We start from the raw sequence: 23,373 nt of genomic DNA, 5'->3' as shown, positions 1-23,373 counted from the left end.
TAGACCTTGGTGACCAAATGGCTATAGGGAATGGCATTGATCAAAAAATAATTTAGTTTTTCAAGGACAATTAAAATGTCACTATAGAAATGGTGACAAGGAAAGTAGATATTGGAAGCTAAACAAGTTGGATTACTTGAGTCAAGGTAGCAGGACCTGGCAAAAGCATACCTTTAAATTATCTTTGGACATTTGTTTGGGTGCTCTGCATAAGAAGTATTTGGAAAATGATATGAGTTTATACCATGTTATAAAGATCTTTCCAAAGTACTTACCCTCCGTGGAATAAATGTGATATCCACTTTCTTGGTATGACCACTGGTAATCAATGAATTGAGATAAACCACATTGTCTTTACGTTTTTTCTTTTCTTCTGATACAGTTGGCACAGTATAAACTGATACAAGTGGTTCCTGGAAGTGAGACAAAAGAAAAAACAACTCTATCAATTGTAAAAACCTATATATACTTTCTAATGTTATTTTTTGCTCTATAAAGATAAGAATAAAAATGTTACCAAACAGGGACATCTGGGTGGCTCAGTTGCCTAAGTGTCTGCCTTTGGCTCAATTCATGTTCCCAGAGTCTCAGGACTGAGCCCCACATGGGGCTCCCTATGCAGGGAGAGTCTGCTTCTCCCTCTGCTCCTCCCCCTGCCTATGCTCTCTCTCTTTTGCTCACACTCTCAAATAAATAAATAAAATCTCTTTTAAAAATGTTACCATATAAATTAAAATTTGAAAAATTAGAATATTATTTTAACTTTGGACAGGGAAAGATAACTAGTTTGCTTTGTTTAACTCTTATGTAATTAGTAGTATCAGTGACAGATCATATAAGTCTTCAAGATGTCCATCCTTGACGTATGGCCATTTGACTAATTAGAAGAATTAAATTATCCTACTAAAAAGATAATGACATATGTAGTAGAAGCTTAGCCAACTGATCTTCCTTTACCTCTGGCCATCCTTATTCCTGTCTTTCATGTTTATTACTCTCTACTGATTTTGTTCTCCATGTTTGTTACAATCCCTTCACCCTCTCCACTTCCTACCACCTACATTTCTCCAACCCTTTCCAACTTGATAACGTTAGGGCTTTTCCTTTTTGAATTTCATACCTGTCCTCTCTCTGCCAAGAATCTCCAGGGATCCTCTGTTTCCCTAAAAGAAGCTTCTAGCCTAAAAATGCACTCAGGTGTCCTTGCTAATGACAATGTCTTGGTCTCTCAGTAAATTCCCTGGGAAAAACCTCAACCTTCTGCTGGTAGTTTAGAAGTACCACATCACTCCAGATTACCAGGAACAGTCACTTTGGCACCTTTAAAACTTCCTAGAGTCATTCTGCAGGATATCTAAGTCATAACTGGCCCAATATCCCCAGGGTTCAGTGGTAGTTATTAAAATTCCTTAGAAGGGGGTTAAGGTGGGTCATGAAAGATTGAGACCAAAACTAAGGAAAATGGTGCTTTGCTTCATTCCTCTTACCCCCCTTCTCTGTCTGGGCCACCTCACAAAATCTGTATGACTCAGAATCCAATATATACATATCCAATACCAATTCCTTTTTCAATGTTCTAATTGTATTCAACTGACCCAAATTGGCTTTTACATGGATTCTATTTGCAATGAGCATTTTTTAGAGTTTTCAGTACCAGGAATTTCTTTGCAGAACTTTTTTTCAAAGTACTACATAATAGTGCTGAATATATGGATTGCATATTATTTTGTCCATGTTGTGTAGCATAGTGATGCTGCACTACTCCCAACAAGTTTTTAAGGAGTTCCAGTTACTAATGGGTAGTTGATCACTTTTCTTACCTCTTCTTTCTTAATTTCAAGGCCTTCGCTCTTCACTTTAGGAGGTGGCTTGCCTTTCAGTTTTTGATTTTCTGCTGGTTTTGGCAAGTTATCCAACTTTTCTTGAATCAAACTAATTATTCTATAGTCAGCGTATGCCTTTGCAATATCCATGGCGGTATGTCCTGTTGAAGACATAAGTTCAAAGTTGCAATACACAGACTGATAATAAAGAATGCAGAAAAACCTCAGCATATCAGCCCTCAGCATGAGGTAGCAAGGGTGATTACTACAGCCAATAGTTATGTTCAGATACCCTCTAAGGTGGACCGAGCTCTGAAATCTCATAATTTAAGGTACCATTTACTGGCAATACAACTTTTTCTTGTTAATTTTTTGAGCATGTTTCTTGAAAAGTGGGTAGGAAATATTGGTAGAATCTTTACATTTGAATATTTGACTGATGGTTCTCTTCCCGTCTTGCACACATTTCCTTTTGTGTGACAATTATCCTCCCCTTTCCCTGATATGAGGAGGTATATCCAAAAAAGCCTGGGGAAGCAGATGGCTAGGTATTATGACACCTGTAATATCCTCAGGCAGGCCTGAAACAATACTACCAGTGACTCAGAGGAATCCTGAAGCAGCCAGAAATGTTAATGCTCTCTTCTCATCAAAAGGAAGCAATGGCTTCCACTATAAGAAAATGATACCTCCAAGAAATGAGGTAAAATATTTATTCAAATGTTATTTATTTTTCAGTTCATGATATTTATGACTTAAGAAAGGCTTCCCATCTACTTCCTAGAGAGAGCCTCAAACTCCTAGGAATTACTTTGTTTAGCTTTAGAGAAAATCCAAATTCTACAGCCTTTAAACTCTGCTACCTCCTCCAAACTTCCAGTTATGACAGTGATAACTCAAGGTATAGTCTGGAAACTGGTGCAAGCTCACAAACTAATGCTTCCTGAGCCACAGTGAAATAACTACAGAAATTAAGACTGGGCGTTTAGAAATTTTTAGATGGATTTGATAGAAGAATCTTCTGTCACTTTAATCTAGGGATTTAAAAGAAACCTTGTATTTCGTTCCCCCCCCCCCACTGTATTTTCTAGTAAATCACTTTTTATTGAGCTTTACAAAAGTCTCCATCCATGACAGATTGTAAACATAACATAAAGGACTGGTGCTTTCACACCAGTGATTTGTGAGGCTCTGTGTATAAAACCAACTTTTACAACCATCAACTTAGGTTTGTATTTGCAGTAGTGACTTGTGGGGGAAATGCAGCCTTACAAGAATAGAATCAGAAGAGTTTTGGAATCTAACATAAATTATCCTCTTCTGACTCTAGCTATTGATAATGCAAACACTCACCCTTTCTATTTTCCAGCTGGAAGTTAGCCCCAATATCAAGGAGGTATTTTACAGTATCCAGTCTACAGCTCTCGATGGCTCTAGTTAAAGGAGTGGAATTGTTGATTGAGAGAGCATCTATCACTGCTCCGGATTTAACAAGAAGCTCAACGATGTCTTGTTGGCCTGCATGGCATGCAAAATGAAGTGGAGTCCACAGGAAATTATCTGTTGCATTAACATTAGCCCTATAAAACAAGATAGATGCACAAGCTAAAAATAGGGGTTGTTCTAAGCACCAGAGGATGAAAATGCAAAGCAAAATTTCATATTAGTTTTTCAACTTTAAACAGGGAAGTTCTGAGTAAATATTAGTCCTTTTTAAAAATTCACCATCCAAAAGTTCAAATTCTCATTAATTGCTTTATACTCCCTCTCGATAATATACAAATCTGAATGTTTCTTTGACCCTAACCAATATAGTAATAACAATAATATCTTTTATCAAATATGCAATTGCTCATTTAATCTTCAAAAAAATCTGCAAGCTGAATCCTATTAGAGCCCCCCCTATAAAAACGAGAAAGGTGAGACACAAAAAAGAAACTTATCCCAGGTTATTCAGTTATGGTAGAAGAATTAAACCTGAGTATTTACTTTAGATTACAAAGTTAAATAAAAATGTCATGCTTTGATATTTTGAAGGAAAAGACTGCTCCTTTTGGAGGAGGGAATGAGACCTGTCCTTAGTCATCGTGGCCACTACACCTCTTGTTTGAATTTGTTAGGATCCCTCCCCCCCCCCCACAACACAGGAGACAGATTAAAAAGCAACACATAAAATGAACAAGTTCTAGAGATCTACTATACAATATTGTGACTATAATTAACATTGTACACTTATAATCTGTTAAGAGGGTGGATCATGTTATCTGTTACTATCACATAAAAAAATTCTTTTGGTAATTTAAAATAAAAAGCAACCCCACACCATATAGGTAAATCTCTAGGTAAAGCAACTTCATGCATAGTTGTTATTGACAAACTATGTGTACACCCATTCCCAGGTTTCTGTTACCCCACCTTCCCATACAAGATCTCTCTGTAATCCAGATGTCAGGAATGAAACACTTTGTTTGTCCTAGAATTCTGGAGTTGGATGTGAACTCAACCAAGAAAACATACCCTTTTTCAAGAAGAAACTTGACCGTGTCTATGTTTCCACTAGCACATGCAGTCATCAGTGGTGTTTTGTAATAATTATCCTTCATATCCACAGGTATTCCTGATTCAAATGCCTTTTTCAGAGAAGCCAGATCTCCCGCCTTGGTGATGAAATTAATATTTGAAAATACTTTCCCTGGGTCATCAATGTACCAAGCGGAGTCATCCTGAATGGGATGTTCTGGTGGCCGGTCTCGGTTAAACCGATTGCAATCCGTTACATTCTTGTAGGTTTCGATCATGTAATAGGGCGGCCCGCCGTCACTCCGGCGGGGAAATACGTGGTCGGGGATGATGCAGATGGGGAGGGGTAAAACAAGCTTGCCTTTCCTTACCTTTTTAGCCATTCCTTTTTTTTTCTTCTTAGGCCCATAGGATCCCAAGACATAAGACTTACTTAAGTACCTGGTTCCTTTAAAGAAATCATTAATATTGACCCCACCTCCCCGTACTTTTTCATGAAATTGAGCTATTGTAGCCAGCTGTTCGGAGGTCACAAATTCTTGCCTCTCCTCTAGCGTCAACACGAAATCCTCCTTGCTGACTGTCCCATCGCCTCTGTCCACAAACGAAAAGGCTTCCCGAAGGAAAGTCTCATGTTCTAGCGACCAGTCATGAAGTCTAAGGGCCCAGAGTGGATTTGGATTTTTGGCTCCTGGCCATGCCAGCTTAGCAGCAGTTCGCTCTGCCCGCCAGATTTCTTTGCTTGCTGCTTTGAAGCCACCTTCCCTGGCCACAGTCCTGGGTGTTTTGTGGTCTAAGTTTTTCCATTTCAGGTCACATCCTAAAACATGAAGCATCAGTGCTTAGGCATCTGCAGGGCTCTACAAATGACACTCATGAAACCATGTTCCTAATTTTGAACTACTGGTCAAAAGTTTATCCCTAAATTATTTGTATATAGAGATGAGCACATTTAGCTATTATAATTACAAAATTAAACTGTGATTTTTTTTTCTGAAAGCTTTACTTTGGTGAATTCTAAGGGAAATATGTTTCCAATTTACATTCTCTGTCCCTAAAGGATTAGGACATTAATCGCCATAGATACTTGAAGTAAATTTCATATTGGGGTACTGGCTAAGGAGACTTCATGCCGAACAGAAAAAGAGTAAGGGTGGTATTTGAATTTGGAAAGAAGCTGAGTTCAGACAGCTTATCAGGCCCTTAGGAACTCAGAATGCTGAATACCTGCTTCTTTTTGAATGATTATGACTATAAATCTGTGTACAATCTCAAACTCTATTTATCTGTATTCTCCATGCAATCAATGTAATTTATATTGATCTGCTGTTTTTGTGATAGGTCGTGTGAACAACCTGACAGAGGAAAAAGTAATTTGTTCATCAAATCTGAATGGATTCCAGTATGATGTTTGTGCAAATTAGGCACTAAAATTCATTTTCCTTCTTGGTCCCTTCCTTAAAATGACGACACCAACGGTTATGTAAGTTTTCCCCAAATAAATAAGCTTCTCTGAGTGCATTGGGGAGTCTACTTAGTGCCACTAGGTAGTCGTGCTGTCTGGAAGTGTCTTGAGACATTAAAAATCCATTATGTAGATAAGCAAGTCAGACTATGAAGAAACTCTTTCTAGCATTTTGAATCCAAAAGAAGGCTTTTCTGTTGCTTTGCCAACATCATATAATCAAAAAAGATTGCTACTCAATCAGTATGTCTAGCAACCAAAATCTATAGGCATCTGCATGCAAAAATAAAACATGCCCCTCCAATACTTTATAGTTTTATTCCTTGTCAAAAAGAAAATGAGTCACACCAGTGCTTTTTCAAGATTATTACTTCTTTTGGCATTGTCAAAATTTAAAATCTGTATTAAAGACTGATAATTTTACTAGTGGTAGAAGACTTCAAAAAGAGTATTAGGACAATAAGGATTAAAAAATGCCCATATTGAAAAGTTTTAAGAAAAGAGACTTATTGAAAAGGGGACCCGAGACTGGTCTCAATAGTATAATTCCATAGCGATCTCGAGAATGCTACTTTTACTTAGCATTTTTGCTTATTCAAGGTGTCTAGGTGTTCCCAAGCCACGCCTTCTATATTCATCTCTAAGGATCAAAGGATTTTAAAGCTATTTTATCTTGCCTCCTCCTGCTCCCACTTTTCTCTGAGTTAGAAATCTTTATGTGGGGGCACCTGAGTGGCTCATTGGTTGAGCGTGTGTGCCTTTAGCTCAGATCATGATCCTGGGATCCTGGGATGGAGTCCCACATTAGGCTCCCTGGGGGGAGCCTGCTTCGCCCACTGCCTATGTCTCTGTCTCTCTCTCTGTGTCTTTCATGAATAAATAAATACAATCTTAAAAAAAATAAAACCTTTATGTGGATAGAAGAGTGCAACATCCCAGTTTAAAGATCTAAGGGCATTTTGCCTTGGGGCTTTTTGTCTTCTCCTTTATAATTAGTAAAAATTAAGATCCATTCATTCCCTTTGTGATTTAGGATCCTTTGTGGTCAAAGGTACTCCCCTTACAGCTGGTGTGCTGCTGCAGAACACCAGTAGCCAAAGGCCCTTGAGAAAGAGAAGTTTCACAGGGGTGCTTCTCTAGAATTGCTCCAAACTCTGTTTCTGCCCTTGGACATGGCACTTGCACTGTAAATTGCACCAGCAACAGGACCAGGGGTAAAAGAGGAAAATACTGAAGAAGATAGTTTAATGTAGGAACAGAATCCAGCCTTCACATTTAAGTATAGAAGACACTAAACCCAGGGAGTTTACTCAGAAATGAGAATTTCATTGCTAATGCATTGTTTGTTGCTGTTCTGATTGCCTTAGATCTAAGATTCAAAAGGTGGACATATAACTGGTTAACACTTCTGCTATGGCACTGGGTCACCCACATAAGATCTAATGGAGTGGTTATACTTCCAAACATGCTACAGAACTTAGAATGCTTTTGGACACTTCTTTTAGAAACATGATCCAGTCTTATGACTGCCAGGAAGATGATACTTTTTTGCACGACTGGGCAAGGCCTTTGTCGTGGTCCAAGCTCTGGCCAAATGTGCTTCCCAGTTTGCTTTCTGTGACTATTTCCCAGGAGTACATAAATAATAGAGTATGTTTCTGGTGATGTTTGTCCCAACATTAAAGCAGTCAACATGTTAAAGTTGAAGAAACTTGTCTTAATCTGGGTAGATCTTTACTTTTTACAAATATGAAATGTTAAAAATGAAATGTCAGAATAAATTGCTGATAGTGACAGATTTGAAAACAAGATTGATGAGACAACTTACTGGGGCAAAAGCATGACTTGATATATTTTCTTTTATTAAAAGTGTTTATTCTTGGGGGGATGGAGGGAGAATATGAGCTTTTATAAGTCCATAAAATCAATGATTACACTATTAGTTATGCAGGCACATTAGTCCTATTTATATTAGTGGGTACAGTATAGGATCTTTAGGTCCCAGGGACTTCTAAAATTCTCTGCCTGTGTAGAGGACTGAGAAACAAAGCACTTTGCTCTATTCTAGAGTCATAGGATAGACTCTAAGTTTTGGCCTATTTTTCAAACTGGAAAAAAAGAAAAAAACACTACCATAAAGTTCAGCAGAATGCAGTTCCACTTCTAACAAAGCATTAAAAACTTTTAATATACAGCCAGTAAGCATGTAATTAACACCAAATTGATCCATAAACTTCATTAGCTAATATTACCATTTTAAGGAATACATTAAGCTATACATACATACTTTATATGCTGAAATTAATACCTAGAAGCTACAGGGAAATCTAAACTATTACTTACATTTCAAATATTCCATGAAAATTTTTATTTTATTTCATATTTCTCCCTAAAGTATTTTCTCCCAATTTCAAAGTATTTAGAAAAGTTATCCTTTGCACTTGACACAATTAAACATTTTAAAAATAAAATAACTAGGGATTCAGACTAAAAGGCATGGTTTTAAAAAGAAAAGACATGGTTTTTAGTGTTTGTCCTTCAGATTAAAGTTGACATTTTTAAAAGGCTTTTAATAACTATAAGCATTTTAATTAGTTGACCCATGAATCGTCCTGTTTAGATTTTTAACAATGACCTAAAAATATTTGAGAAAATAAGTTTTCATCACTTTAAGATCAGATTCATGATTTGACAGAAGGTAGAGTAAGAAAAAGTTTTCAATTTTCTTTCTACATGTATAACTAAGATTAGTCTATTGAAAAAGATAAGCAACTGACAAGTGATAGGCCTTGATTCATGGGTAACTCATGTTGTAGATGAACACAGAATTTAAGCATATTAGGTATAAAATTGCTAGACAATTTTACCTCGCTGAGCTATGTATTTACAGCAATCTGCAAAACCACCCATGGCAGCATAATGAAGTGGTGTGTTCCCATTCATTGCAATCAGCCCCATGTCTCCGTTGTAAGCAAAAAGAAGCTTCAATATCTGTAAAATAAATAGTAGATATTGTAGAGGAATAGCAAGGTACATTTATTGAGTGAAGGCTGGCATCTAAACCTGTTTTCCAATAGTTGCTTAGGCTACATGTGGCTATTTAAAATTAAATTGAATTAAATAGAAAACAATTTTAAAAAATCCAATTCCTTAGTTTCACTAGCTATATTTAAAATACTGAAAATCCACATGTGGCTACTGTTTTATACAGCACAGATATACAACTTTTCCACCATTGCCAAAAGTTTTATCAAATACTGTTGATCAAATTTAGAAAATTCTATACTCAGCTGGGGCACGCATCTTGGTGAATTCTAACAATTCTAGAAAGTATCGGCCTATAGGAAACATCAACAGGGAAGCAAATTCTTTACCAAATGTGACTTCTATTATATGTGTATTTTTATTACAGGGAAGAGACTCAATGACAAAAACAAAGATAATTGTTAAAACTCAGAAAATTGAGTCAATACATTTTAGATGTAAATCAGAATTAAAAAAAAAATCAGATAGCATTGATTCCTATCTCATTTCTGCAACATCACTACATCTATGAGATATCTCTTTGCTGGTATAATCAGATAACTGGAATACTTGAGAGTTTAAAATTGAGATGAGTCATTAGATGCATGCAAAAAATCAGGGAGATAAGAGTATGTTGGAATTGTTCTCCGCACAATTCAATTTTGCCATATTTTGAAGATTCTAATAAGTAATGGAGGCATAAAATAAAGTAGTCTTCATTGGCAAAATTTTTAAATTGCTATAGTTAAGAATACAGAAAAACATTATTAGTAATATTAAATGAATAAACTTGGCAAACAGATAAAACTGAATAAAGAGCTACAAAATGTTTTTAAAAATAATATTTGGTTTAAAATATAATTTTAGAATTGTTCAGGGAAATCAAAATGGTAACTTGGAAAAATTCTTAGTGTAATCCATGTATTTAAAAATTTTGAAGAAAGGGAAGAAATGGGGTGAGCAACAAATTTTAAAGTAAAGAGCAAAAAAAAAAAAAAAAGAGCAGATTATTACATCAAAAAAGCCTCCTTTGGCAGCAAAATGTGCAGCACGTTGTCTGTCATTGTCAAAGGCATTCACTTCACCTCCTCTTTCCAATATCCCTCGAACTAGTTCTATCACTCCTTCTCTTGATGCTTCCATTAAAGCCGTTCGACCTGTGGACTGGATGGGAAACAGATCAAACGCTGGTTAAACCTATCATCTTAAACAATACATTTGGTATAAATATGACCTGAATCCATTTGGCCCCAGATTCATACTAGCATGTTTAATTCTCTACATCTTTATTTTACATAGCAAATAGGAAAAATGAAATCGGCATAGAGGTCAATATAGAGAGTTCCAATATCAGAGTCAAGGGTATACCAGATGTCCCTGTGAAAAAGATCAGGCTAAAAAGTGTTTTTTTTTTTTTTTTTTTTTTTTTTTTTTTTGCAAAGAAAGTAGAACAAAAGGGAGAAAAGAGGGTAAAATATATGTTAAAATTAGGTTATAGGTGTTTTCTAATGAGAAAAAAAATTGATTTCTATTGTCTGGAAATGCCTATTAAATAATTAGAAAACTCAATAAAATGGGCCAAATGAGGAGAGGTAGCAAAATGGATAAAGGAAATAGCAGAACTACATATTTTCCTTCCAAAAAGATACATTTTTATTAGGTATCAGTGATAGCTTTTCTATTTCCTTTAATGATCTTTTACCATTATGCATAATAAACACCAATTTTCCAAATGTAATTAGAATTAATAAGGAAATATTAATTAGGAAATAGACTGTTAATTTCCTATTAATTAGGAAATAGACTGTAGAATCTCGGCAATATAAAGATAATGGGAGTATATCATCTTAAAAACATTTTGAATAGAAATGAACAGGCTATAAGTTAACAGGATAATTTTACCATATTTAAATGCTAAAATTACACTACTAAAACACTATAACTGAAAAAAAAAAAGGAATATTATAATCACAGGAATAGTCATACTGAGTTTATAGCATTTGGATTGGCTCCTTTTTCCAAAAATGTCAGACATGTCTCTTTAACATCATGTGCTTCTTCACAAGCTCTAAGAAATATTGGTTTTCCTTCATAGGTAGAGTTGTTGACATCTGCACCATGTTCCAGGGCAATCAATGCACAGCGATAATGCCGCTTAGTAGGTAAAATGCAGTAAAACAAAATACCTGTAGAAAAATAGAATTCCAAAGAGAGCTTAATTAATAGCGTCTATATATTTGAACCAGATAGCAAAGAAAAACAAATAATTTTGAAATTCATAATTGCCTAATTGAAGGTGGCCAAGCAGAGGTGTAGCTGCCTTACTTTTCCTTCTGAAACCAACTGAGACAGAGGGAAAAATAGTCAACCTCTGATAGAAAACAGTCACAATCACAATGTGATAGGACCTGATTCAGGGAAGAATGTGAGTGTTGATGTGAGCCCCTGTCAACCGGGTATTTGGCATCTTGCAGTCTGTATCCCACATATAGGACTGTGTGTGCCAGAGGGCTATTGGTGGGTTGCTTTGTGCCCTCTGAAACTGCAGAGTGACAAAAGAGATGGTACTGAATGATTAAATGTGCAGACCGCTATGTTTATAAGAAGCAGACTGTCAGCCACATGCAGAAGAATGAAACTGGACCGTTCTTACACCATACACAAAGATAAACTCAAAATGATTGAAAGATCTAAATATGAGACAAGAATCCATCAAAATACTAGAGGAGGACACAGGAAGAAACCTTTTTGAACTGGGCCACAGCAACTTCCTGTAAGACACATCTATGAAGGCAAGGGAAACAAAGGCAAAAATGAACTATTAGGACTTCATCAAGATAAAAAGATTCTGCACAGCAAAAGAAACAGTTAACAAAACTAAGAGACAACCTACAGAGTGGGAGAAGATATTTGCAATTGACATATCAGATAAAGGGCTGTAACCAAGATCTATAAAGAACTTCTCAAACTCAACACCCAAGAAACAAACAATCCAGTCATGAAATGGACAGAAGACATGAACAGACATTTCCCCGAAGAAGACCTACACATGGCCAACAAGCACATGAAAAAATGCTCCACATCATTTGCCATCAGGGAAATACAAATCAAAACCACAATGAGATCCCACCTCACACCAGTTAGAATGGCAAAAATTAACAAGACAGGGAACAACAAATGTTAGAGAGGATGTGGAGAAAGGGGAACCCTTCTGCATTGTTGGTAGGAATGCAAACTGGTGCAGCCACTCTGGAAAACAGTGTAGAGGTTCCTCAAGAAGTTAAAAATAGAGCTATCCTATGATCCAGCAATTGTACTACTGGGTATTTACCCCAAAGATACTGATGTAGTGAAACCATGGGACACCTGCGCCCCAATGTTTATAGCAGCAATGTCCACAATAGCCAGACTGTGGAAGGAACCTCGGTGTCCGTCGAAAGATGAATGGATTAAGAAGATGTGGTCTATATATGCAATAGAATATTACTCAGCCATCAGAAAGGGCAAATACTTACCATTTGCTTCAACTTAGATGGAACTGGAGGGTACTATGCTGAGTGAAATAAGTTCGTCAGAGAAGGACAATCATCATATGGTTTCACTCATATGTGGGATATAAGAAATAGTGAAAGGGACTATAAGGGAAAGGAGGGAAACTGAGCAGGGAAAATTAGAGAGGAAGACAAACCATGAGAGATTCCTAACTCTGGGAAACAAACAAAGGGTTGTGGAAGGGGAGGAAGATAGGGGATGGGTAACTGCGTAATGGGCACTAAGGAGGGCATTTGATGGGATGAGCACTGGCAAACTGAATTTAAATAAAAAAAATTTTTAAAAAAGAGGCTGTCAGTATAGCAGCATTAAGAAGAAAAAGTAGATGACAAAGGGCTCTGCCATTTTGGCAACTCATTTTGTTCCAATGAAGAGAGGAAAATGCCAAATCTCCCCACCTAGGAACTCTGACATACAGGCCCTCCACATAATCCATGTAAAAAATGTACTACAAATCAGGGGTATTATGTAATCTGAGCAAACAACAGTCAAACCTCAAACTGACTTTGTAATGACCTCACCCTAAATAGAGGCTTCATTCAAAGAGGAATAGTAATCACCAAGAAAACCAGCATATGACCAATGAAAAACACAGATACTATAAGAAAGAAACCTGATAATAAATGCTAGGCAAAAAGTACATGTTAGAACAACTATATGCACGAAACAACTATATGCATGAAAATTATTGACTGACCTATTTCTATTAGAGCAAAGAAGTTAAATATAACTTTTTTCTAAAACAAAAGTGCAAAGATAGACCAGGAGTAAAAGCAGGGCTGTTAGGACAATAGAAGATAAATAGAAGAAAAAGATGAAATTAAGCCAGCTGAATTTAGGAAAGAAATGGTAGAGGAAAAAATAAAACCACCAAAGAAAGGAAAGTCAAGCTGGAGAAAGGAGAGCAAAACCATGGTCTCAGGCATGGAGGAAAAACTCTAAAAACTAAGGAAAATGGTGGAAGAGCTGAAATGGTCTAGAGAGGCAAAAAAAAGTTAACATGTATGTATAATTGGCATTCAATAATAAAACACCATGTAGAACAGAAAAAAATGTAGAGATATAATAGAAGAAAACTTTCTTGAAGCAAAAACTTGAATTTGAAGATTGAAAAAGCATAATGAGGTCTCAAAAAAAAATACATGGATTAAGAACAGTCATCAAGGCATGGTAAAGCAAGGTAGAGGACTTGTCCCGCGAACGTCTGGGTAACCATTCAAGTCATCTAAGGAGAAAAAGTCAAGCCAGCCTCCAGATTTTGCCATGGCAACATTCAATGTTAGAAAATAAATAAAGGATCTCTACAGTATTTCTTAAGAAAACAGGGAGTTTTTTGTATCTATCAAGCTGATTGTTCATATATAAAAGCAGCAGACATGTAAATTTAAGGATGCAAAAGGTTATTGTACTAATCTCTTCTTTCATCACAAAATGTTAAGAATACCATGTAAAGTGCTAATTCAATAAACAAAGGTTTATGTATATGGATATGAAAAGCTATCAAACTTGCCATTAAAATAACCAAAAAGAGTTCTCTCCCCAAGAAAAAAATCTGTAACTATATATGGTGACAGGTGTTAACTAGACTTATTGTGATGATCATTTTGCAATCCATACAAATATCAAATTATGTGTACACCTGAAACTGATTATACCTCAATTTTAAAAAATTAATCAGTAAACAGTAAAAATAAATAATACTACCATTCTAACAACCAAAAAATAAAAGAACTAAAAGCAGACCATCAACCTTAGAAAACATGACACACACACACAACAAAATAAAGAGCATATGGACCATATAGGAAAATATTTTCATATGTATTTGTTTATATATTTATATATGTTAAATATATTTTACCTTAATTATATAAAAATAAATGACCATTCTGTAGCCAAACCTTTGGGCCATCTAAATAAATATAAATTGTAAGTAATTCTACCATTAAAAGCCACAATTTATATAAAAGCAAAATCTATATTTCATATAAACTGATATATCTAAAATAGGGTTACTCAGAACAGTTAAAAATGGAAATATGGCCAAGGACATGGTTGCAAATAGAAATTCAAAGACCCAAACAAGTCATAGTAGGCAACAGTGGACCAAAACAACAACCAACAACAAGGTCACCTGGAGAATACCAGTTGAGGCTGAATTCATTAGAAAAGACCCTAAAGTACTTGGGAAATGGATATTTATAATGAGGCATGTGCAACTCACAGTTGAAGTCTATCTGGACTGACTCTTTAGGCCACAAGAACATTAATTAACATTCTAAAACTGAAGCAAAAAAGAGGGCAAAGATGGTAGACCGTAGAATTCGCATACTGCATTGAGGACTGGGTATGTATTCCTATAAATGGGAGAACCAATGGAATGGGTGCTGTTAGCAGCTAGTCTAGCTTACCCCTTAAAGAGAACAGACAACACTCTTCTGTTCTCCAGAATAGACAGACACGAATTAATCCCCCAGGACAACATACAGGAAAGAGCTTCTTGTTTTAGAGATTTACCTTTTCCATGTTCTGCAAAATTGTTCAAAAGCACAGTTTAGCCTAGAGTATGTCCCACATCCTTCTAAAGATCCAGTAAGTATTTTAACCATTTAAATCTTGGCTTATCCTTTAGGAACAATGTGCGGTGAGTCATATATCAATCCCTGGAAAATAGGATGTTAATGGCAGAAAGGACTGTGGAATAAGCAAAGCAATGGGGCTAGTGGCAGCCAAAACTGAGAGCTGTGCAAGGCGAGCTAGATTTGTTGATGTGGGGAAGTCAGGGCTCTCGGTGCAATAAGCATTACCATGGGTTATATAGAATCAAGTCTCTATGGGGCAGTACTAACAAGGTGGTTATGCATGTTACAAGATTTATATTTGTTCCAAGTTTTATATTTTTAATTCTTCCTATGTGATTTATCAGATTGTTTTCTCATACATTCATCTCCCAGGACCTTGATAGGTTTAATATTAATTTGAAAGAGCTTAGAAATTAACCATATGGCTGTTGCATTTGGTACAAGAATTCACTTGATCTTGTTTCTAATTTTACTTGCTTAGTTTTAATTTTACAATTTTAGAATTTTATGATATAATATTTCTCAACTTTTTTTAGATTATATTTGATTCAAATTCCAGAAGACAAACCATTCACCACTACAGTTTCTCCAAAGTTTTTTTTTTTTTTACAAAATTCCAGGTATATAATATTCCATAAGGAAAAACTATTTCAAGTGTCATAGACAAATGGATAATGTCACTGTCTTTAGTCTGTCTGACAAATGTGAAATCAACATGTCTCTGTTTTATTTAATGTTTCTCTAACAAGTTTGACAGTAGAACCAATTTTGCATGTAACGCTTATCAACATCCCAGTGATTCAGTGGCCCATGGAACACGCTTTGGGAAATGATATGCTATAGTTTTGAGAGGCTTCTTTTTTTTCTTTTTCAGAATTTAACATTTTAAAACACATTTGACCCCTGAATACATCTGACATTCATTTCATTACGCAACACTATTAAGTAATTAAATGAATGTTCCTTTTCTTGTCCTCAGGTTCTATTGTTTTAAGAAAGTCACTTATCAAATACCAAGTCTGAAGAGAGTTACAAAAGCAGATTTTGTTCCTCTCAGAAAACGTTAACACTAAAAAATGGAATTTATTTCTCCAGCACAGGACTGATGTTAGTGGCTTTGTATTTGAAGCAACTCCTTGGAACAACTGATTAAATTTACCAATTTATTTTAAGCCTGGTGGTAATTTTCATGAGGCTGTGTCAAGTCCTTCTGGAACCTTGAGTTATTTGGGCAAGAAACTCCCAAACATGGTACTAAGATGAGATTAGGGAGAATAGAGTGAAGTAGGGCAGTTTCACCTGAAAGAGCATGGAAATGCCATGTCTCCAGTTTCAAGTGCTATTTCCAAATACATTTCAACTGACCCTAAAAAAATTGGATTTTATGCCAGAATTCACCTTAGCCCTTCCAGTTCCCAACTACAACCCCTTTCTACAGCAGACTGCTATTGAAAGGGGACAAAAATCCTTTTGGAGTACAGATCTAGTACTATTTGAAGTTCTAAAGTATAAAAAGGAATAAGAAATACTCTCCCTCATCTTTTGTTCTAAACAAGAAATTTTATATTTTATAATCGGTGATCATGAATCATGAATTTGGTAATACCAAATTTATCATGCTAAAAATTCTCCACATTTTGAAAAACCACCAAACACAGATTAATCTAACTCTAATTTTCTTTTTAAGCGAGTAAACTCTCAGCACCTAAGACCATTTTCAAATTATAAGGAGATGGGGTCCTTAGGTATAGCAGTGAGAACCTGGCTTTTCACTTAAACTCATGACTAATTCACTTCTAAAGTTGGAAAGCAAAAAAGTCCACTTTATTGATTTCTGGCTACAAAGTGGATTGCACCTGCCAGGTGGAATCTTGGGTTTTCTTACCTTTTCCTTCATTATCAACCTTAGTCATGTCAGCCTTTGCCTTGGCTAATATTTCCAGGGACAACTCATGACCTAGTTCTGCAGCCCTCATTGTCGGAGTACAGCCCATCTTGTCTTGCACATCAGGGTGAGCACCAAGGCTAAGAAGAAAGCTGACCATATCGATGTCATTGGAAACAGAGGCCAGGTGCAGAGCACTGTGTCCATTGATGGGGTCTGTGAAATTGATTAGTTCAGGGTATCCAAGCCTGATCAGCTTTTCTATCTGCTTCGTGTCTTTGTTCCGAACACACTGAAGGACTTTGTAGATTTGCAAGTTCTCGAGTCTCTTGTCTGCTAAAGCCATACTCGACCCCTTCTTGAAAATGCTTTTCTAGACCAAAACTAAAACTATAGCAGCAAAAACAAAAAACAGAAACATACAACTCCAAGTTAATTTTGTCATCTTTTTGGGGGGCTAAATAATATCAAGTCTTCCCTGAGACGCTGTTTCTTATGTTATTACTGCAAGTTATTGCAACCGATTTTATGAAAAGGATAAATTACACATAAATACAGAGAATTATTCAGCTAGCATAAAGTTAAATATTTCAAAATAAATCTTTCATCATAATTAATATTAGCCTTGGCAATGCAGCTTTCTTGTTAATTTCTTGTTTCATTTAATCCCCCTTCCTTGACACAGCCTATTTTAGCCATGAAGGTAAGGCTAACAAAAGTGCCAAGGTAAGAATTTGAGCTCCCCACTCTATGGCTCTGTACCAGCATGTCCTCCCAACATAGAGACCATACAGGCTTTAGTGGTTAACAAATGTTATAAAGAGCATGTGGAATTTTGAGGTGCTCATTATAAGTAAGAATCTACTGGGCGTGGTGAGACACCAAATGTGATGGATGATTACTGTGTCATCTAGCACACGAATGAGGTTAGGTAAATGATCGAGAGACAACTGTAATTCTCCTAGATAACCCCACTGTTAATTGTGATGAACATTCTAATATGTAATTTTATGTCCTTCTGCCAATGGAAAAACAATCTTTTGAATTGAGTAGTAGGTAATACTAGGTATGCCCAGCTTGCTTTTTTTTCCCTCACTTTTTCTGGGAAAGGTACCCCATTTACATATTGGGAATCCATTCCAGATCCTGCAGTCGTGCTATCCTAGGCCAAATCATTGCCACAGACTTCTAATTTGTCTCACTGCTTCCACAACTGGCCCCTAAGGTCTATTCTCTGCTCAGTCCTCAGAAGAATATTTTTAAAATGTAGATCAGATAAAGTCAAGCAAGCTTCAGCCCCACAATTTTGGATAGGGCTGCCTCTTCTATCCCCTGTGATAGGAATGGGTCTGAGACTGAGGCTTCACCAGTGTGAGTGACTTCTCTCCCCGAGGTGCAGTGAATTTCTCAAGCATGTGCTCAGGAAAGACATGAGCCAGTCAGCATTCTAGGAGATGCTTCTGCTAGAACTATATGGAAGACTGCTGTGTGCTGAGGCAGTTAAGCAGCAGGATGAGGGCCGCGGCTACATGAGCTGCCGTGTTGGCTGTCAGGGAGAGTGCCTATTACAGAGCCGGAGACCGAGGGCAGAGGTTGCCCTCAGGACATGCCCTCCCCACCCCTCTTAATTTAGTATAAGCTAGTCAGCTGAGTTTCTGTTGTTTGCAATTGAAAAGGTTCCATCTTACTACAAAATCTCAAACTACATCACGTTCTCTCCCACAAACATGCTCCCTCACCTACATCCCCTGTGGCAGTGAGCTGCACTGGGGACCGCCTGCTCCTCTTAACTGTGTCTCTCTAGGCAACCACAACATCTCCGTTGCCTAGTCCCCTCCTCCCTCACCACCCACTCTTCATTCTCCTTTTCTGGCTCCCCTCTTCTGTCAGAAGCCTAACTGTTGGGGTGCTCAGGGCTCAGCCCTCAGGACTCTTCTCTATTCTCACACACCGTCCCAATGGTCTCATCTTGTCTCATGACCTTCATCCCAATGTGAGGCGTCTGGTTGCTCGATCTCAGATTCACAGACATCTCCGACTCTCCGCAGAGCTTCACAGTGATGTCTCTACCTGTTGACACTTCATTTTCACATGGACCTCTAATAGCCATTCAAAATGTAACATGTCTGGAGCAGGACAGCTGATAGCACCCTGACTTTCTCCAGTTTTCCCCACTTTTGATTTTGGCATCACCATCCATGAGTCTACTCAGATGAAAATACTAGAAGTTATTCTTCATCCTTTCTTTCCCCATAGATCCCCTACTCTTTAAATCCATCAGCAAATCCTGTAACTCTACCTTCAGAATATAGCCTGACACCAGCTGCCAGTGGTGCTGTCCTAGGCCAAATCCTTGCCACAGGCTCTAGGTTGTCTCACTGCTTCTTCCGCAATCCCCCAGAGCCCCTTCTTTATTCAGTCCCCAGAGAAATCTTTTTAAAATGTAGATCAGACAACTCCACCTCCAACATTTTAGTATAACTATTTTTGAATGTAAAGAAAAGTTGAATATCCATTTATCTACCACTGAGATCCTATTAATGCTTTACTTGCTTTATCACACCTCTACCCATCCCTCTGTCTATCCACACTCATCCATCTTATTTTTTGATCCATTTCAAAGTAAATTGCAGGCCTATTCCAGCACACAATATCCTTAGCTGGGGTTCGATATTTGCTTACAGTTCTTTTTTTCCCTTTGTCTTTTGAATATATAGTGAAATTACAAGAATTAAGTGTACCATTCCATGAGTTTTGACAAATGCACATATCTATGTAATCCAAACTCCTATCAGGATATAGAATACTACTTTCATGCCAGAAACTTCTCCCCAAACTTTAAAAAGTAGTTCAAGGGACACCTGGCTGGGCTCAATCGTTGAACATCTGCCTTTGGCTCAGGTTGTGATCCCGGGTTCCTGGGATCAAGTCCCACATCAGGATCCCCACAGGGAGCCTGCTTCTCCCTTTGCCTATGCTTCTGCCTCTCTCTGTGTGTTTCTCATGAATAAATAAATAAAATCTTAAAGAAAAAAAGCAGTTCAATAGCTTTTCGTTGTAATCAGAATAAATCCAAACACCTCATGATGATCTTGTAAGAACATTTTCTCTGCCCTTGATCTTTACTCCAAACTCCCTTGATAAGGTGATCTCCAGCCACACTGGCCATATTTCTGTTTGTGGAGCAGAAGTACATTCCTGCCTCTGCACCTTCTTGTTCCCTCTGCCTGGAGTTTTCTTTGCCCTGAAACCAACAGGTTGGCACTTCTCACCATTCAAACTGCAGCCACCATGTCACTTCATCCCTTTTTTTTTTTTCCTTCATAATGAAGTGAAACATTAGTGTATGTTACATTTCTATAGATCTCTAGATACTGATATATTCAATTTATGTATTGTGTGACTTCCCCACAGTTCCCCTTCATAGAGCAGAAGCTTTTTTTTTATTATAATGACCAAATTATTTCTCCATCACCCAGAACCTGGCTCATGCAAGGTATTCAAGTAACGGTTGCTCAATAAATGATGACTGAAAAGTATAAGATTGAGGAGCAGAAGGAACCAAAGAAAATGCCCAGAAAAGGACAAGGTTTCTGGCTTGAGCAACTGGCTACCTGTGTCTGAGATGGGGAGCTCAAGATGCAGTCCAGACTGGTCAGAGAGTTTAGACGGTTATGCGTGGGACATGCTGAGTCAGAATCCACAAGGCAGTAGGGTACAAAATTCAAGATAGAGAGAGATCTGAGCCTGGCCTATGGGGGCACTGGAGGTTTTAGTGGCTGCAGAGAAGCCTGAGAAGGGCCTGAGAAGTCAAGGAGGAGAGCATGGTAAGCGAGAAGAGTGACTACCACTGTCAAATGCACATTGCTGCCTCGTCCTTTTCTTTCCACTTGTCTGCCTGCTGGCTTTTCTTTGTGTTTCCTCCTTTGCCCCTGGGACATCAGTCATCACATGGCCTGTGGCTTCAATGTCCTGTTTGCTGTAGCCCCTCTCTTCCCTTCTAATCTGTTTATAACATGTGATGGACTAGGAAACCAGATAACACAGCTGGTTAGAACTATGGTGTAAATAGGCTCCCACTGAGTCCTGAGCTGCCCCACGTCACTTGGCCTCCGCTGCACGTCTGGGTGATATTTACTTTAGCAGCTGTGTATGGTTTGTTCTGTTATTACCAGCCATATTCTAGGTGGGTGCCGTGTCATACTGCATACATAGGCACAATATACGCAACAGGATGTCGTGCTTCCAAATAGCTCATTGACTCTCCTGAATCTATGTCACCTCACTTGTGTGAATAGAGACGTCCTAATCAGGGACTTGACCCCAACAAAGAATTAGCAGCATGCGGCATCGTCCAGGCAAACTATAATGATGAATTCCACAGTCCACGGGCCAGTTCTACAGTGTGCACTCTTCCAGCTAAAGCCCTGAAGGGCTGGGGAGCGAGTGGTGCCCTGTGCTGATCTTCACAACCTGCTGCCAAGACTGACCAAGAGCCTCGCCCCACTGGAGGAAATAACAAAAGTCCTGCCCTCCAGTTCTGGCCTCTTCAGTTCGTTTATTTATTAGTTTTAGAGGTAGAATTTAGTGATTCATCACTTATATATAACACTTGCATAAAACAATTGCCCTCCTAATGCCCAACACCCAGTTACCCCATCCCTCTACCTTCTCCTCTCCAGCAACTCTGTTTGTTCCCTATAGTGAAAGAGTCTCTTATGGTTTGCCCCCCCTCCCCCGCCGGTTTTTATCTTTATTTTTCTTTCCCTTCCTCTATGTTCATCTGTTTTGTTTCTTAAATTCTGCATATGAGTGAAATCATATGATGTTTGTCTTTCTCAGACTGACTTATTTTACTTAGCATAATACACTCTAGTTCCTCAAAAAATTGTGTAACATCTCTGATCTTCAGGGGGGGGTTCATCATATATACATATGCTCCACTATGTATACTTTACCTTTGTTTGGCCCTGGAGCCACCTTGGCATACCCCCATCAGATCATCTGTATAGACAGTCTCAAAAGACTGTGGAATTGAACAGGATTTCTTGACCCAAGGTCAATGTTTGGGTCTGAAACCTCTAAAATTATTTGACAATCTGCAGTGTGTGTGTGTGTCCAGGTCCATTTTCCCCCTGTGGGGGATCCACAGAACTTATCAACTTCTCCAAGGAATCTGTTATAGAAAGAGGAATGAAGGGAGCCACGCTTGGAACAGTGGTGAGTGTGGGACTGCAGGCAAGGAGATCTGGTTGTTGGTGATTCCTTCCTTCTCTGTGTCATTTATACAAACTGGTTGTATAAATCTGGACATATTATCTACATGGTTTGTGCCTCAGTCTCTTTATCTGTGAAATGGAAATGACAGTACCCACTCCATGGGGCTTGTAAAGAGGAAATGAGACAATCTTAGTAAAATATTTAGCAAAGTCCTTTAACACAGGCTGGCTATGAATAAATCAAATTTCTGTGGGTTTCAACTCTGCCATAAGCCACGGTGTCTATTTCAGTTTTATTTATTTTAAAGACTGTATTTGAGAGAGAGCAGAGCGAGCAAGAGGGAGGGAGAGAGAGGAGGAGCAGGCGGGAGGGGCAGAGGGAGAGGGACAACAGACTCCCCCACGGAGCAGAGCTTCAGATGGGCTCTGTCCCAGGACCCTGAGATCATGACCTGAGCCTAATGCAGACACTTCAGCAACGGGCCACCAGGCGCCCCTGTCCCTTTCAGTGTTAAGTCTCAGAAAAACCCTCAGGGGAGGGAGGTTAAGAACTAATTTCAAGGGAAAGGCCAGGTGGGCAGGGAGCAAGATGCCAGGCTCACCTCCTAGTCGTGGGGGTGATCAGGAGCGGCGGATGGCCAGGCACCCCCGCCCCTCGGCCTGCGGGGGCGCCGGGCAGCCCCAGCCCTAGGTCTCTGCCACCGGGCGTGGGCCCCGGCCGCGACCTCGGGCTCCGGGAGCCCGGCCTGGGCGCCCAGGCGTGAATGGTGTCTCCGCGGGCAGAGCAGGCGAGCGGGCGCGCGGGGCAGCAGGGAGCGGGTGTGTGTGTCCATGGGCCCCGGTCCGCCGTGGCGAGCTCGCCGCCAGGGGAGCGCAGGGGGCGGCGTGGGAGCCACCGGGACTGGGCGATTGTGAGCTGCTGCCACGCCCGCCCCGCCCGGCTGCCCGGGCAACCGCTCGGGGGCGCGGCGCGGCGGGGGTGGCGCCGCCAGGTGGCGCCCGCCGGGTGGTGCCCGCCAGGTGGTGCCCGCCAGGTGGCGCCCGCCAGGTGGTGCCCGCGGGAGGCGCTGCGCTCCCGACGCCGCGGGCCGGGCGGGCGCCGGCTCCCCAGTCCTCCCGTCCGCAGCCTCTTCTCCCACCCCCTGCCCTCCTACTAAAAAGCATTTAATCCGAAACGTAGGCCTCCTATAGTGAAACCAACCAACCAATTGATTACAATATAGAACACAATCATTTTAAAAGTAAAGTTAAATGAAAAATACATTGTACAATAAAAAGAAAAAAATCTACTTGTCGGAGACAA

At 38.9% G+C, this 23,373-nt stretch overlaps 1 protein-coding gene across 6 annotated transcripts in view; it reads right to left on the bottom strand.

Annotated features, from left to right (window-relative positions):
• The window catches only part of ANKEF1 (ankyrin repeat and EF-hand domain containing 1), a 56,455-nt gene extending 33,492 nt beyond the window's left edge, over positions 1–22,963 (bottom strand). For 3 of the 6 annotated variants that reach the window (XR_005984470.1, XM_041733508.1, XM_041733507.1), the window contains exons 1-9: positions 22,673–22,963; positions 16,852–17,241; positions 10,819–11,018; positions 9,847–9,996; positions 8,676–8,799; positions 4,341–5,163; positions 3,177–3,403; positions 1,821–1,984; positions 276–413 (exon numbers count right to left, since the gene is read on the bottom strand). Coding sequence is in view for 5 of the 6 variants with exons in the window: in XM_041733508.1 (XP_041589442.1) it covers positions 276–413; positions 1,821–1,984; positions 3,177–3,403; positions 4,341–5,163; positions 8,676–8,799; positions 9,847–9,996; positions 10,819–11,018; positions 16,852–17,197 (2,172 nt within the window). In the remaining variant the exon portion in view is untranslated. Of the gene's footprint in view, positions 1–275; positions 414–1,820; positions 1,985–3,176; positions 3,404–4,340; positions 5,164–8,675; positions 8,800–9,846; positions 9,997–10,804; positions 11,019–14,901; positions 15,048–16,851; positions 17,242–22,672 lie in introns of those variants that run through there. The other 3 variants (XM_041733510.1, XM_041733509.1, XM_041733511.1) reach the window with 3 other exon arrangements.
• Positions 22,964–23,373: the final 410 nt, after the last annotated feature.

The sequence above is a fragment of the Vulpes lagopus genome, chromosome 18 (assembly GCF_018345385.1).
Source record: "Vulpes lagopus strain Blue_001 chromosome 18, ASM1834538v1, whole genome shotgun sequence".
Lineage (NCBI taxonomy): Eukaryota > Metazoa > Chordata > Mammalia > Carnivora > Canidae > Vulpes > Vulpes lagopus.
This window is presented reverse-complemented; position numbering and strand designations above follow the sequence as displayed.